This window comes from Leuresthes tenuis, unplaced genomic scaffold, assembly GCF_036924035.1.
Source record: "Leuresthes tenuis unplaced genomic scaffold, fLeuTen1.0.hap1 SCAF_11, whole genome shotgun sequence".
NCBI lineage: Eukaryota > Metazoa > Chordata > Actinopteri > Atheriniformes > Atherinopsidae > Leuresthes > Leuresthes tenuis.
In genome coordinates, this window is record NW_027325365.1 from 26,493,302 (window position 1) to 26,510,480 (window position 17,179).

Below are 17,179 nucleotides of genomic sequence, written 5' to 3' on the forward strand. Positions count from 1 at the left end.
CAATTCTCTGGCGTGTGGATGAGTCATACTCTGTGCTACTTGGTTTCTCAAAAGCTCAAAAGGTTGAATTACCACAGAAACAGAAAAAAAAACTCAAAAGGAATGAATGTTTGATAGGTGCCTAAAAACAGATGGTGCATGCTAAACAATAGTTGGTGTGGAGGATAAAAAGAGCTTCATAAAGCTGGAAAAAAAAAAGAATAGATCAGGATCGTCTGAGAACCTGTTGAAAACAAGCATGCAAGGAAGAAAATATTTGGTTTTATCTTCTTAAGAGCAAAACAAGGAGATATGAATTATAGAAAACAACACATTTTGTGTTTAAGTCATTTTTTACGATTAAAATGCTTAGTTTAATATTGAAGGAGGCTCACTGAAGCTAAGAAACAAAGCTAACTCAGTGTTGACTCGATGTACAACCACAAGTGTAACAAGCAACAGTTTCTTAGCCCCTACAGCCAGTTTCATTAATCTAAATAGACACTCTCATATGATGCTTGAAGGACAGCCAGTGTTTGCACACAGTAAACCAGGGACAGCGTTCTGTCTCTCGAGTTGCAGTTTATCCAACACCGTGCTCAAAACTTTGACTAAAAGCCAGGATTTCAAAGTATAGCGGCATAAAGAGGCTATGAGGATCTTAATTTAAAAAAAAAAGGGGGACACAGTGCAAATAGGTGCTAATTTTAATACCTTGATTTCAACATGATTATACAAGAAAAAAATTAACCAATATACAGGAGATTCATAACCAATAGAAAATTGTATTTATTATACCTTCCATGTTACATTCTATTCATTTGTAATGTCAAAAACACTTTAACTTAACAATACTTTTTAAATAAGGACCCAATAGTTAAGCTGAAATCAAAATTTCGAAATAGAACTTGCCTCGACAATATAACGTCAAACTAAATAAATTAAACCAAAAGGATCTGAAGCCATCAGGTCTGAGTATCTTTACTAATATTGCACATGGTGTTTTACGATATGATTCTGTCCAGATCTAACAATTTAGAGCCTCAATTTGTTGCCTTCACTGTCATCTGAAAAACATCCTCTCCCAATCCCAACAATGCCAGAAGCATATCAAGTTTAATGCACATTTATTTTGGTTGCATAATGTTTATAAGAAAACCTTTAACAAGATACTGTGGGAGATATAAGAATAAGGAAACCGCTTGGAACTTCACAGATTCTGCGAGGCCTCAGCTCATCGTGCGACACATTAAAAAAAATAAACATTACAGATCACATTTCAACCCTTCATCCACAGGGTTGAGCTCCTCAGCAAACTGAGAGAAACAAAAAACCTCCTTTAACAATTCAAGTCACCTCTTGTGGCCCGAATTAGCTCTGATGCATCATTCTACCAAGTCCTCTCCACTCTCTGGATTATCCTTTTTAAATAATACCATTAATTTTTTAAATAATCCTGCATAGAAAAATAAATTAACTATGTTGTTAAATTTTTTTTGACTACTAATTGAGAGCTGACGAGGGGAAAAGGATCACCAATTAAATCATATTAGCGGCCTGTTTGACAGCTCTGGCTTGTAGTCTTTTGGTGAAGATGTTCCGTCGCACAGTATGAGTGTGTGTGTTCCTGTTAGTCTTTCCTTGTAATTTACAAACCAGTCCCACAGATACAAATAATGTAAGACTTACAAAATAAATTCCAGGTTACGCTTACATGGCAAGCAGCTTTGTAATTATTAATATCATTTTTATCCTTGGGTTTTTCTTTTTCTTTTTTTTTTTGTTCCATTTTTCTGAAATAATGTCCTCTGACAGTGTATGTGCCGTTAGATTTCACCCAAAACATATGTTTACTGTAAGTAGCAATTTTGAAGAGAAACACAACTCTATTCAGAAGACACTATATTTAACATGGCTCTTTACACAAAAGAAACAACTCATGAAATCATTCCCAAAAAGAGTTTTGCAGGGCCTCCAGTTCCCATGAATGGAAAACAGGAGCTGTTTAATCCTCCCAGCAAAGAACAGGCGTACTGCTACTGGCATGTAATCCAGAAAAGATGGCAGAGAGTCTGCAGCCGGCCTCAGAGAGCATCCCCAAGAACAGATGAGGAAAAAAACAAACAAAAACAAAGAAAAGTAGTATCCATGGAGTCACTAATTCTGTTAATCTCATTCCAGAAGTAGCAATTTTGGATACTCTCCAGAGCAAAAGAACGGCAACCGATGCTCCCTTTCTTCTTTTTTTTCTTTTTTTTACACATGGGCTGATGACGGCGAGGTATATTCTCAAGCACTGTTTTCAAAACCCTTTGATTTGGTTGGACAAAGAAAATGAGAAGAAAAAGAACAAAAAAAATTAGATAAGTACCCATTTTGATAGCAGCAAAAATACTATGACTGTCTGGTTGCTTTATAGGGTGTCCTGTGGTCTGTTAGGGGGTTTCATACAGCTAGTGGCATGAATAATCCAAAGGGTCTTTTACTCTGAAATAAATCCACGCTGATTCTAGTAATAGCTTTGTAGTGTGGAGCCATTTTGTCCATCTCTGCATTGGTCATTAAGGATTTCCAGAAGGCACTTTTTTTTGCTGTGTGTGTGCATGTGTTTGTGTGTGCATGGCTGCAGAGAGAGAGAGAGAGAGCTGAAGACAGAGGGCTGGAAATCTGGGAGATTGAAGGTTGTGTGTGTAGCTAGAGGACAAAGAACAAGAAAGAGACAGATGTGTTTGACCGTATGTCTGTCTGTATGTATTTGATTTGTTTGTGTGTGTGTTTATTCAATGCAGAAAATCAAACATAACAATCCCTACATTTTACTCAGGGCAGTCTGCTCTTCGAGCACCTGCAGGTAATCAGGCGTTCCTTGGAGCTTGGCTTTCAGCTCGTAATACTCACTTTTCCTCTGCTCCACTACGATCTTACTGTGGTTCCCACCTATGAGCGATGTTTTCTTCATCTTTTTATCCAGAGTTTTCTCTGGGTAGCGTATTTCATATCCGCCCATCCCTATACTGTTGAAATCTCTTTTGCTGTCCAGAAAGTTATGGATGAACATGCTGGGCTCACGGTTGGGAAGAAACTCCTCAAGTTCATCGATGGTGCTGAGACGCTTGTTGCGCTCCAGGGTTGAAAGCGAGTCTTTATCCTTGTCGGCACAGTTACGGAGGATGATCTTCTGTCTCTGAGAGTCCGCAAACTTGAAGCCAGCATCCATGTCCGAGGTGCGTCCGATCCCACAAGTGTGGCTTTTGCCAATGTGCTCAATTGTCTGGGGGATGAATGTTTCACCTCCCAAGTCGTCTCCTGGGATAGAGCCTTTTTTGCCTGATTTGTGGCTGTGGCGGCGAAGCTGCAGTGACATGGAGCCACATTCCTGATTCCCCAGCCCCTCCTGCCTGCCCACTGGTTTTTTATTCCGCCTCAAGACAAACACGAGAAGGCAGAAGGCCACAAACACAGTAAGAATAAGCACTACGAGGATGCTGAGGATCATAATCGAAAGAGGCACAGGCCCTCCCGGAGGTGCTTTGCCGACTCCTGCAGGTGACACTGAGGTCATAGTCGGGGTGGCGCTTGTCACAACAAAAAGTGGCCTTGCAAGCTTAGGACAGAGGATCTCATTTTTTATGTGGCGCAGTTCAATGTTTGCAAACTGCACAGGGGAGGCACATTTCACCTCTTTGGCAGCCACTCCATCACCCAACTTCTGTAGCCAGAGTTTGAGGGCGACCAGATCGCAGGAACATTCCCATGGGTTCCCCTCTAGGTCTATCTGGGTCAGTGACCGCAGCTGATCCAAGACACCACTCACTGGCAGGGTCATAAAGTGGTTGTTTTTCAGATTGAGTCTTGCTAAAGGAACACCAGCAAAAATGTAGGCAGGAAGGCTCCGCAGAACATTGTTGTTGAGATACAGGAGTTGTAGGTTTGGCATGGAGTCGAATGTACCTGCTAAGATTTCTTTTATGGCATTGTATTCCAAATACAGGTACTGCAGGTTTGTGAGGCCCAAAAACATTTCTGGATGTAACTGTTCAAGCTGGTTTCCATTCAAATATAGTCTCCTTAGATTAGTGAGGTTAGCAAACACACCTTTCTGCACTGTGGAAATTTGATTGCTGCCCAGATGAAGCAAATCTAAGCCTTCAAACCCCTGGAAATCGGTCGGGCTGATATCATGGATGTAATTCCCACTTAAGTGAAGTTTCTTGGCATTTGGGGGTTTGGGGATGAGCTCAACTAGACTTTTGACATTCCTCTCCTGACAGCTTACACTAATGCCAAAGTCAGAGGGGTGGGCTTTACAGCTGCAGGGCTGTGGACAGAACAGTGGAGGGGTCTGAAAAGAAACTATCTGGCTGTTTCGTCCAAAAGGCGGCAAACCAGCAACAATACCATTTCCATAAATCTTAGATGAGTCAGTGGCTTTTGGTGCTTTTGTGGCAATGGGAGCCACAGTGGTTGGGGACATTTTGGATGGCCCATGTCCATTATCAGGTGGACCAGGCGGCATCCTGACATCAAAATCACTTCCTGTTCCCATGGGACAAAGCTCCTGTTTGTTGGTTTCTTTCAGGAGCCTTCCATATAAGTCACTTGGTGTTTCACATATTGCCTCACCAATGAAAATATTATAGGGCATGTTTTCAAGCCATGCCTTGAGAGGTGCTAAATCACAGGTACAATTCCAGGGGTTGTCATCCAACTGCAGCTCTACAATGCGCCCAATATGCTCCAGAACTCCCAAATAAGGAAGCTTCTGGATTCTGTTTCCTCTTATATCCAAGTGTGTGAGAGAGGCGAAGCGAAATATGTTGTCAGGAAGTGCCTGTATGAGATTATCGTTCAGGATCAGCACTTTAAGCTTGTGCAGTTTGTTAAATGCTCCCTTTTCAATGTATTTGATTAAATTATAGTCAGCCTGAAGGTATTCTAAGTTTTCTATGCCCTGGAACGTATCTGCTCGCAGCACCTTTAACTCATTATTGTTCAGGTGCAACTGTTTCAATGCACTCATTCCCATGAATGCTCCACCTTCAATGTTCTCCAATTTATTGTTCCCCAGCTGCAGCGACACAGCGTGGGTAAAGTTGAGAAACGAGTTTGGGTAAAGTATGATCAAAAAATTGTTCTGGAAGTTCAAGTGGTACAAAGATGAGACCGGGGGAATGAGCTGTGTAGGCCTATAGACGGTGATCTTCTCGCAGTTGACGTACAGCACGTTCTCCACCGACATGCAAGAACAGGCACTGCAGGTTTCGGCCATTAAGTCCGAGGCGGACGGGTCTGCCATCGGGAGTCCGTCCGACATGGAGGAGAGGGAGGAGGAGAGGGAGTCGGAGATGGAAGAAAAAAAGGCTGCCAGCAGGAGTAGGAGCAGCATCTCGGTGGTTAGAAATCCTCCCCCAGAAAACCATTTAGTAACCTTTGGAGAGAAAAAAGGAGACGGGTGCATGCACAAACATTCATTTACACAGGCGTACATAAGTGCAGAACAAGACCACAGCCATATACACACAGAAAGCAATCCTTTCAAATGCATATCTGAGTTAATTATAAAATAACGCCTGTATCTCGCAGATTATGACATGTTTCTACATTTTGAAAAGCACCTTCATTGAATATTTTACTTTATAAAAACACTTGAATAACCCAATAAATGCACATTTTCAATTATTGCACTTTTTCATTAGAGTCACTGTAGTGTGGCTCTCGAATTGACTCTCCCTAGTCAGACTTAGATGTTTGATGTCGATTACTTAGTACTGCAGGAAATGTACGACAATTACTCAAATCTACAAACAGCTGCATGTCTTTGCATCCTTATTCTTATTCTGATTGTCCAAAGCATGATGCATCGTCTTGAAAATGTCAAAGACAGTTGCATGAATGTTAGTATCCCCCCTTCAGCGTATTCAACATAATCAAAGTCAAAGGGTTCTCTATTTTCAAGGGATCTCATTTGAAGCCAGCACCAGCACGCAATACACTTGGGTTATTTAGTAACTATGGGAGCAAGGGGAAAAGGAAGGACTGGGACAGTGCCCATTGTTGAGGGGATTTTGAGCGGGATGCATTTATCATACGGGGAACCATTTTCCCATCTTATGGACGTGAATTATACAATAAACAAGAATCTTAAGGGATATTTGGCTTAATTAAAAGTCGGAATATTTTTAAGGATGAAATAAAAAATAAATCAGACTTACCAAAAGCAGTGGTGGTAATGAATGCGGCTCCCTCTGGAGACGCGGGGCAACGTTGGTGAGACATGGTTGGAGACGTGCGCAAACAGTCCTCCCGGCTAAAGTAGAACGCAGACAGTTTTTGGGGCGCAACAAGGTTTCTCTGGCTTCTATATCCCCATGTAGGCTGCTGTAGATTAACACGAGCCGAAACTAGAAAGTAGGGGGTGGTGCGGCGGAGAAGGAAAAAAGAGGAGGAAGAGGAGGGGTGAGGAAGGGAGGGGGGTCCGATTTCATCCGATGCGTCTCTTGCTGACGGGCTCCTTTTGCTTGGAAAAATCACCCCTCTGGTCGTTCGGCCCCCAAGGTGGTTGTACTACCTCCATGAGAGAGCGTTCATTTGGTTACAGAGGAGGGAGAAAGACAGTGAGAGGAAGACAGCAAGAGAGGGAGGGAGGAAGGGTGAGGCAGACAGCTTTTTCAGAGCTCTTGACGGCGCGTCCGGCGACTCCAAAGCGTGGAAAAGGGTGTAAGGTGGACAGTGATGCGAGGAAATAAGTCCGTCATGCTCGGAGGTTTTTGTTTATCTGTTTTTAATAGGGGAAGTGGATGAGGAAAAAGCGCAAAATAGTGTAGAAAATTGACAGAGAGGATGCTTCAACACTGTGCGTCTGGCTTCAGCTCGGCTCAGCAACCCCCAACGAACCAAGGAATAAACACTGGTTTGTTTCGAGCGAAGTTGCGCACCGGGATAACACTCAGAGGGCAAAAGCAGCCAAGACGCTCCAGTCAGATTCAGCGTAAGAGAGTATACATTTCCATTCTGGTAATACAAATCCAGTCCTGTTGCAAAACTGTTATCTTCTCCTTCGCGACTAGTTTATTTGCAGGGAGGAGAAATTTGGTATTTCAGTCTTACCCAGCGCAAAGGTGAAAATAAAAAGAATATATATTGTATGTCTGTGAGGGTAATTACCCTTTTTTGTATTAAAAAGGGAGAAAAAGAAACAGTATAGACAAGCCAGGACAACAGAAACCGGTGCGTAAAAATGAATAATGCAGTTATTCAGCCTTTAGTCCGCTGTGGTGCAAGCGAGGAGCTCGAGAGTCCGCGCTCTCTGTGGCTCTTCCATCTGCCCAGAGAGTGTGTGGTCAAAAAGAAATGTCAGGGCAAATTCAGGGATTAAAGCGTCCCTTTTTGAAGAAAAATATCCAAAAATATCCAGGTTGAGAAAATGGAGGAAGAAAGCTTGCATTACCCCCTCCTGTAGAGTCAGAACAGAGTCAGACAAGCGCAGAAGTAGCTATGCTGGCTCCTTCTGCAGCCGCATTCACTGAGCTTCCTACACGACTAACAGAGAGAGGGAGACACTGTGTATGGGTGTGTGAGAGAGAGGGGGAGGGAGGGAGTGAGAGAGTGCGTGTGTATGTGTGTGAGGGAGAGTAAGAGAAAGAAAGAAGGAAAAAAGTGTTCAAACCTTGAAACAGATCCATTATGTTGAGCCGCACTTTTAATGGCTTCATTTCTTCTTTTTGTTTTAAGATCTACTAATTAGACACTTATTTAGTGTTGTTGTGTTTCAATTTTATTTTTATTTATTTTCCTGCTGTAACCTCCGAGGGGATCCAGATCAAAGCTGATGAAGAGCGAGGAAGAAATTTTGTGTTTGTATGGACTTGGTGTGGACTGTCTAACAGTCGCATTTTGGGCTTACGCGCCCCCGTTTACCAATTAGAGAAAGAAAAAGTGTGTGCGTGTGTGCGCTCGCGCACGCGCATGTGAGCGGTATTTTAAACAGAAGAGAGAGAGAGAGAACCCGTGAAGAGAAGGAGGAGGAGGAGAGGGGGCTTTTATTCTGGAGTGCTGCAGTCAGAGCGGCTGCAACAAGAGTAGAAAACGCAGAAGGAGGTGGGAAAGCAGTCAGTCACAAACCTGACGCTTCTGTGTCTTTGTAGGGGAGGAGAAAATTTGAAGCGGAGGAGCAGAGGGGCGATGAGAGCGTTAAGGTAGGGCTTCCACTGTGCTGATAACCCACATTATAAAAGACCTCTCCGTGTGTGCGAGGTGTTCTCCGGCTGAGAGCGGAGGCGGTGTGGCGCTGCGCCCACGCTCGAATCCATCCAGCTGACACCCTGCGGAGAAACGACGAACGGACCTAAAGCCTGACAGCTCGGCTTCAGCATAAGCATCACCTCTGGTTTCCTTTTGCAACAGGTGGCGGAGCCAAGTGACGCACAGACAAATGCAGCAGGCAGAAGAGGAAGGACGGGAAGTGTGGATTTCAGCCGCGCAGCCCCGCAGAGTGCTCCTGCATGTTTAACCTTAGTACTTATGGTGATGAGAGAAGGTTGCATCATGGATGTGTCCTTTAAGTAAATGGATAGATGGCGTTATCATGCATGAGTTCATTATTAAAAGGTTATAAATCATTATAATAATCATAGCCTTTAGAGGGGGCAACATCTGAAAATGCAATTGTCTAATCTTCTTCAAACGTTCTGCATTTTTTTCTAAATATGTCTAAAAACTGACTATTTGAACACCTGACAGTAATCCCCAACTCTTACATTTGTCTCTTCATGTTTCAAAAGACACCACAGAGTCAACACAGAAACATTTTCAGGTTGCAGTTAGGAAACAAATCCAATGTCCAGGTACAGTTTAAATTCAGCACTTTTTTCAAAGGAATTTGGTGCATTGCAGGTGTTCCAGTTTTATAATGTGAAATTCTGTTATCATGTGCTTGATGGTGAACATTATTATTTCTAACTTAAATTAAATGGAGCTTTCTTCTGAAATGAAGCATCAAACTGTAGTGTCCGAGCTAAAGCAAAAGTAACTCTGCATCTCAAACTGCCGCTAAGACGCATTGTTCTGGATAATCACAACATGAGATAAGATGGTATTACTGTGGGGAAGTCTTTAATCAGCCCTAATTTTTTCACATTTTGCTTCTAAACAGCCAGAAATTCTTGTAATAGTCGAAAGTCATATTGAGTTAAATTCATCCAGGCTTTCTGAAGGTTTTTCAAAGTTGTTTTTTTTATATTGGCTACCTTTTCTACTAATTTACAGTCTAGTCCTTGTACCTGAACAGTCCTTAACCTGTGAAAAAAGTACATACATAATCACCTACTATATAAAAAAAAAATCAAATATGACAATGGCTTTTATTTTCATTAATCTCCCTAGATGTCCCTGCATGCATATGGACCTTATTATTGTTGAGTAATTCTTCATTTACTTTGGTTATGTCTTTTTAATTTTTTCCATAAAATTTGGCTCGGGCTTAAACGGTTAACACTGACCTATGAATCATGAAAAAGAACACTCAACTCTAGAGATGAACCAGTGTTGTGTCTAGGAATAAGACAACTTAGCAAAGAACCAATTTTAAATGTTATCTTAAGGCACTTTTTTATTAGCAGCCTCATGAAGACACACAATTTGTTCTAATTTATTTAGCTGGATCCATGAAAAATATCTAAGATGATACAGTTCAACAGACATAAAAGATTATTTTTGCACCAACAAGGTGATTCTCAAAGAGTGATTCACCTAAAACTTGACATATCTCAACATGGTTTGCAGTGTCTCTTTAGAAATTGAGTAAACTTGACAAATGAAGGATAAAAGAAGAAGTGGCAGGTCGAAGAAATATCTACCACAGATGAACAGTATCTGAAAGTGATGTCCTTTAGAAAAAGGGAAAATAAATCTGGTTCTTCTTTCCTGTTTTCCTGGAAATATGTAAATATATTTTTTATCACAAGGTGATAAAAAGTATTTAAGAGCATTTTTTTGTATTAAGTAAGATTAGAAAGTGGTGACTGTCTATTGGAGAGAGCAACACTAAATGTATTTCATCTTTAACTCTTAACTATGTGTTTGACATATGATGGGAAATGCAGTACAATGTTCAAAAGTGCAGACTTAAGGGGATTTTGAAATGTCTGAATAGTGAATTGTTTAATGTATTTATGATGTCATTATTCTACCTCACACTGTTTGTTGCTAATTATGGTCCTTCAAACCCTCAAGTGCTTTGATAAGACACTAAAGGCATTTCTTATAACTGTTGTCAAGGTTTGTGAAAAAATTCCACGTTGTTGATGGGTTAACTGTCATATATGGATATTGGGTGTGGCCATGTTCCTCTGTACAGCTCCAGAAGTAGCCACCTGCATGAAAAAAGAGTAAATCAAGCACTCCTTTTCAGTGTGAGTGCAGATAATGATGTGGTATTGTGAGTGTGTGCTGATATTTGACAGTATTGGCCGTGTTCCCACACTGGCTGTGACTGGCCTGAGGGAGGCAGGCCTACAAGAGGCTGAGCCAGACAGTTGGCAAAGCCCCTGCTTCCGTCTCAGCTGCCGTTGGTAGTCTGGCCATGTGGCCGTGTCATCTCTTCCTGTGTCCAAACACTGAAAAAAAACCTTCAACTTCATGTGCTCCAATCTCATTTTTGTGGATGAAACTAAAGCAATGAAATCTGTCTTTTAAATACATTTCTACGTCACACCCTGGTTTGTTCCACACAGTCACTGAGACTGCTGGGGAATCTGTTGTGTTTGATGTGTCGCCCTCATCTGGACAGAAAAGTAACTGCGGCCAAGTTACAGGCCCAGCTCAGGCCTTCTCACTGTGATTGATCATTTTCAATTTGGAACATGGATGTTCTTGCTCTGTAACCAATACTTTTGTCCTCTTTCTATCACAAACACCTCTTGTCTTTATGCATCAGTTCGTCAACAGCAGTGCCAAACACATATTAATGCAAATTGATAGGAGCAAAAAGCCAGTTTCTTTCTCTGCCTTCATGTTAGTCATATGAAATACAAGAATTTCTCTCCTTTCACTGCTTGTCTTCATTAATATTCTAATCTTTTGAAAATGATTCAAAAGTTCACAACAATACAATCAGTGTCAAGTTGATTCACTTCAAAGGAAGAAACACCAGATTATAAACTGGAAGAACTAGATATAAAATCCTTAACAGTAATGAAGTGTAATATAGTAATGGAAAGGTACAGGGCACAGTGGGATGGAATCTTTCTCAAATGCATGCCAAAATGCTCTAAATCTATCCCAATACAAAATATGCTGTGTGAATGCAGTGAGGCCTGCGGTATTTCACTCTAAGACCTGGTCTGCAGTTTATTAGAGTCTAATGTAAGCAGTGAAAACTGGTTGAGCCTAAAGCAGCCCCTGCTTAAAGCTTAACTATAGTGGCAGCATTGTAGCACAAGTGAAGATACTCGATACTTACCCAGGCTGTAAGCCTAGATGTGAATGGTCTATTGTATGAGTACTACTGGTGGAGAAAGAGCTGAAATCTTCCATTTAAAGTGAAGCAGTACCACCACAGATAAACATACAGCAGTCATTGTATTTTGCTGAGGTAAAAGTGTAAAAGCTCATTTAAAGTTTGGACTAAAAAGACTTATTTTGCTGAGCGACTAAGTAGTGTATTGCAGCATATACACGGGTACAGAGTACATCTATTTACATCTTCTTTGAATGACTCTAAATCATATTGTAGTTCTGTACAATAAAATGCACGTCCTGTTCCTCTCTGTGTCTGACTGGCTGGTGCTGCTTCATTGGATCGTTTGGTTACATATGAGACAGGATTAGTCAATCAAAGGCAGAACAGAGTGGGTCATGCTGTACTACAGTAACCTGCAGCTTAGCTGCCATAATGGTTTCCATCTAGAAATAATGCAAAGAGAAAGATTTCAGTAGCAGAATTTATAAGATAGATGAAGAAAAACTCCTTAAAAAAAAGAGTTCTCACAATTAACATTTTCACAATCCCACTTCCTCCACTTGGCCCCACTTGGCCCCACTCCTCTGTTTTACCACATCTCCTGCTTGTGGGTCCAGCCTCCTGAGATTTGTAACAATAATGATCATGTGGCCAATAAAATGGCCTCCAACACCCCTGTTGAAGGGCAGCAGGACCATGACAATGTGATCCTGATAGAAAAAGGGATGACTTACAATGGAAAAATGAATGGTGAGTGGGAGTAAACTGATTCAAGAGAAAGTGCACAATAGACTACTGTCACACGCATTTAGGGATGTCAAGTTTGGATGGACTAAGGAATATTGTATTCTGTCTTATCCTACAGTTCATTTATCATAAAATCTGAACCTTTTCTGTTGCCACAGTTATTTCATCATGATGCTTTCCACCTGAAGTGAAGCTGCTGAAATTAAAGCTAGGCCCACACACTTTTGTTATTCATACTTCACAACATGCTTTGCTTGTGATCAGGAGCTTTTAAGTAGCTTTGTGTTCACACTACACAAGTCACTGGCAGCAGGAGCTTTCAGCAGGACCCGTCCAATTGAACTTTATCCAGCAGTTCCATACAGACAAGTTTCTGTCTTGTCATTATTGTTAGATACAAGTATCTCATCTCTAGTCAGTTCAACTCAATTTATATATCACCTCTCAAAGAAAAGTGCTTTACACAGAAAAGCATAAATTAGATGAAACAGCCAAGGGAAACAAATGAGAATAAATCTAAGATGGCTTATGTCTTTGTTGTTCAATATGTTTTGCTCACCTTGTTTTTGAAGAGAACTGACCGTTTCTGTCCTCAGCTTCTCTCTCCGTCAAGTCTGTCATAATAATTCACGCTGGAAATTAAAGTCATGAGTGTTTTCATCAACTTGAACCAAATTCTTGAGTCCAAATTGACTGTAATTTTACTGTGGCTGTAGCTCCTCGCTGACGCCTCGCTCAACAACATGTTTGATATTTGGTCAGAGCCTGGGACATGTCCGACAGCCTCCCAAATCAGATCTACGAAGTATTCACACACAGTGGTTGATGACTATCGATTGAACTCAGATTGACTTCAAATTTAGGCCATCTGTCTGTGATGTCCAATTTGTATCTGTGACATGAATTAAAATGTGGCTTGAAATTTTGCAGTGTCAATCTGGTTTGTGAACCTCCAAATTCTACTCTTCTATACTCTTAACAACACATTTTCATCATTGGGGAATTTCATGCATCATTATTCTGAACCTGCAAAGTAACTTGTCAAATAAATGTTTCTATGTGTGCAACATTATCCTATACTGCTGAATTGCAGGTATGCATCAACATTACTCAAGCCCACTGAGTGACGACACATGCCACTGCCAGTTGTGCGAATGGTATAACAAATTAATATAATTTTGAATTAAAGACTAGGTATTATTACATGTTTACAAAGATTATAAATGGTAGATGCTAAATAGTTTATGAAGGTTTATCATGATATTGTACAATAATATTTTTTACTAAAAATCCAATACACAGGGGACAAAGTGTTGTCTGGAGATCTCCAGTTCTGAGGGGAAATTCCAGTCTTCTTGATGAACTACAGAAATCCATTTGGCTCCTTTTTGTCTGTAAAAACAAAACCTCACCATTCATTTGGCGTAATTAGTCGTAACTCATCTACAGACACATGTCTGATGACATGAGTTGCATTCCCTCTATACTACCACGAGCCGCTTATATAATTATATATCTCCTAAAAAAAACTTAAATCAGCTACCTGACTGAGCTGTTTGACTTCTTCAACATGTGATCTCACTCCAGCTGTAAGCCTTCAAAAATAAATTCCACATTAAATTTGCACTAATTGTCTCATTTTAATTTCCTTACAGCATTAGTCTTCTCTGGGTTTTGGTTTTTAAGCCAACATTGCTTAAAAATTGGAGATTTGTCTTAGAATAATATTTTTAGCTGTGGGGTCATAGAGTTAGTTTCTGCTGAGCTACTGAAAAGTGTGTGGACAAACTGTAAACAAAAGTGATTGAATTAGAGAGAAATCTCACTGATCCGAGGAGTTTTTCAAGCAGTGTGTGTGGGACTGAGTGAAAACAACCATGATAATGAAGCAACATGTCAGTACAACAGTGTGGTTCACAACATTGAGGGGTATGAACATCTAAATTCCCACAAGTTGCCTTAAAAAACATGCTGTGAGGCTTTAATATGTGAGGAGTGTAGAGGAGTGCTAATGGTCCACACAGAGGGGACATGTCTCATTTTCCTCTGGATACAGTGCTTGTAATGGTGTTATCTTTCCTGACACTTTACAACCACTCAGCACTGCTGGTTTTCTTTCTGAGCAACATTTGCCAGATGCCCCGGGAAATGTAAATCAGTCCCTGTTTCCACAGACAGAAAGATGAGCAGCAGGGCTTTGAGTCATGAGGATGGAGGAGACCTGCTGAAAATGTTCAGTGTTTAGGTCAGCACCAGTCACAGGAAAACGCGCACACTGACTCCTCAGTGCTTGAATGTGATTGATTATCATGCAGAACGTGCTCTGTGGCCAATGTTTGATACCAGGCCGAACAGGTCACCATTCTGAGTTGACCTACATGTGCACACAAAGACTTTGTGTGTTAAAAGGGATGTAAGTAAATGAATGTGCTGATGGGTTATCTGTAAATACATATAGAATATAAGTAAAGTGGAAGGAAACACAACATTTCTATACACTCTAAATGGGTCACTTCTGTGCAGTGAGTTCAAGCAAAAGCACTGATGATTGCATGAAGGTGGAAAAGAAATAAGATCATTTAAAAGCCTTTAGAAATGTAAATGGAAGATCAATACTCCTACAAGGTGCTCTGACAATAAAAATGGCGAATGATGTTGTATGTTGTGTTTTTATATTTTTCCTGTAATGTTCTTAAAACATTCTCTATAATTTGAGTACATTTAGCTGTAAAGTGATTTTTAAGGGTTTTAGTTACCAATTTTAAGGAAAGGTTCAGGAAAGATCTGAAGAATGATTCACAAATAAAAATGTTAAACTGTAAGATTTCCCACATCTTAAAACACAGACTCTGTGACAATCAAAAGCATGCAGACCGCTTTCTTCTGATCGTCAGATCAGCTTGAAACATTGGATTAAAAACAATCAGCTGTTTAATTTGGAATATATACTAATTACAAAAAAAGATCAACAGTCAAGTAAAAAAGACTTATTATTTATCAGGACATAATAAAAAATACTGATTGATAAAAATTGATACTGATTATTTCTTAGAACTAAGCAAACTAAACCTCAGATGAACAACAAGACTTTACATTTTACATGTCATTATTTATTTTACATGAACTAACCCAAAATACACAGTGTGTAAAAAATGAGTCCATCATTCTATAGAGCAAAAAAAAAAAACATTCACTTGTCAACCTCCCCAGTACTGGACATCCCAGCAAGTTCATCTCAAAATAAAATCATACAATGCTCAGAGAAACTGCAAAAAAAAAACAAAAAAATAATAATTTCAGACTCTACAGGCCTCAGTTAGCATGTTAAATGTTAAAGTCCATGACAGTGACTGAACAAATGTGGCTTGTTTGGCAGGTTTGCAGGAGAAAGCCTCTTCTTACCAAATAGAACATGGAAGCATGGTTTGGGTTTGCAAAGCTGCATTTGAACAAACCACAGGACTTCTGGAATAATGTCCTTTGGGCAGATCAGACCAAAGTGGAGATGTTTGGTCATAATGCACAGCAGCACATTTAGAGAAAACCAAACACAGCATATCAGCACAAACACCTCATACCAACTGTCAAACAAGTGGTGGAGGGCTGATGATTTGGGCTTGTTTTGCTGCCCTAGGACCAGGGGTCCCTTTCACAAAGCAGGTTTAGTGAAAACCATGAAATGACGGAAACTCTGAGTTTTCCGTTTCACAAAGGGATGTAACTCAAACCAGAGAAAGAGGGGTAACTCTAGTCTGTTTCAGAGAGAGGGGTAACTTAAGCTCTCGGTCAGTTACCATAGTAACAGACTCTTTGAACCTAACCTGGTCGGGACCAGATTTTTCTCAATAAACCTCGAATTTGTCTCTGTCTCCGCTCCCTTTCAGCCACACACGCCTCATTTGTTCAGTCAGCAGGCAAGATTTGGCGCTGCCTTGTTCTTCTAGAAGTTCTGGAAGCCCATTAGGCACAGAAGGAGGCGACTTTTTTCACAAACATGGCATGTCCTTTTTGACAATGATCCCGTGAATGACAGTGCATAGATGTTTTCGCATTTCCAGACAATTAAAAGACAATAAACACAAATAAATATTTGTATGAATAGGGTCAAAAAAGATATCTATAGGCCTATAACATTTCATAAAGGCACTTGTGTCTTGGGGGCTGGACTCAGATAATGAGCTCCCTCCAGAGATTCCCTCAGCCACTGGCCTTCCAATATTCTGGCTTAGGGCCAGCTCCTCTGCCTCCGTTAGAGGTGGCAGTGCTGAGACACCACCTGTTTTACGGGCATCTGTCTTCTATCTGTTGGCTGAGTTGAAGTCTGTGTTAGTTTAAATAGGCTTAATTATTTAACAGAATATGATATAGATGAGAAGACATTTATGTGTGTGAAAACAGCATTATGTTGGGATAAATAGGGATAAACAGTAAATAGCCACTTAATATTTATTTTACAGTGTAAAACATGATCAAAATGAGGTACCTCCACGACGAGGTCTTACCTATTTGAACAATGTTTTTATATTTCATCTTAAGCTGCTGCCAAGTGCGCTTCTCCCCCGTGGGAATGCACCTAAATGAAATAAATTAATAGGCTACCATTCAAGCAGTTTTTCCCTGTAATATTTTTGTGATAGCAAAGGACTACATTTAAACGTACGCAATGACCCGAGCAGCAATGTTCTCCCATGCCGTCTCTCTCTCTTTTGCAGCTACAGCAGTGTTGCACTTCTTTTTAAAAACATGTTGAAACTCGCCGTATGAATGCATTAAGATTTCCAATTCGTTGTTGGTGCAAATACGTAGCCCTCCTCTTCCCTGTTGCCATGGTGACTCATCGAATCGGGGCTCCTTTGATGCTGGCTTTTTATAGTTGTGGGGCCTGCGCTTAACTCAAGGGGAAACTACTCAGAGTTGACTAAACTAACTCAAATCAGCGTTTCTGGAACCGGAAACTCAGAGTTTTCTATCTCAGAGTAGATCAACTCAGAGTTC

At 40.6% G+C, this 17,179-nt stretch overlaps 1 protein-coding gene and 1 long non-coding RNA gene across 3 annotated transcripts; both read right to left on the bottom strand.

Moving 5' to 3' along the window:
• Nucleotides 1–740: 740 nt before the first annotated feature.
• Nucleotides 741–7,502, bottom strand: slitrk4 (SLIT and NTRK-like family, member 4). Of its 2 annotated transcripts, XM_072396248.1 has the most exons (3): nt 6,192–7,502; nt 2,878–5,407; nt 741–2,289 (listed from the first exon to the last, which is right to left on the bottom strand). In XM_072396248.1, the coding sequence occupies exons 2-3, from the start codon at nt 5,363–5,365 to the stop codon at nt 2,282–2,284; spliced, it is 2,496 nt and encodes an 831-aa protein (XP_072252349.1). In that variant the 5' UTR covers nt 5,366–5,407; nt 6,192–7,502; the 3' UTR covers nt 741–2,281. The 2 variants fall into 2 exon arrangements, with proteins under 2 accessions (XP_072252349.1, XP_072252348.1); XM_072396247.1 differs by having other exon boundaries at nt 741–5,407.
• Nucleotides 7,503–16,613: 9,111 nt separating this feature from the next.
• On the bottom strand, nt 16,614–16,934 carry LOC140318691 (uncharacterized). The gene is made up of 2 exons (XR_011917845.1): nt 16,845–16,934; nt 16,614–16,757 (listed from the first exon to the last, which is right to left on the bottom strand). It is a non-coding gene; the product is annotated as an uncharacterized lncRNA (long non-coding RNA).
• Between the last annotated feature and the right edge of the window lie 245 nt (nt 16,935–17,179).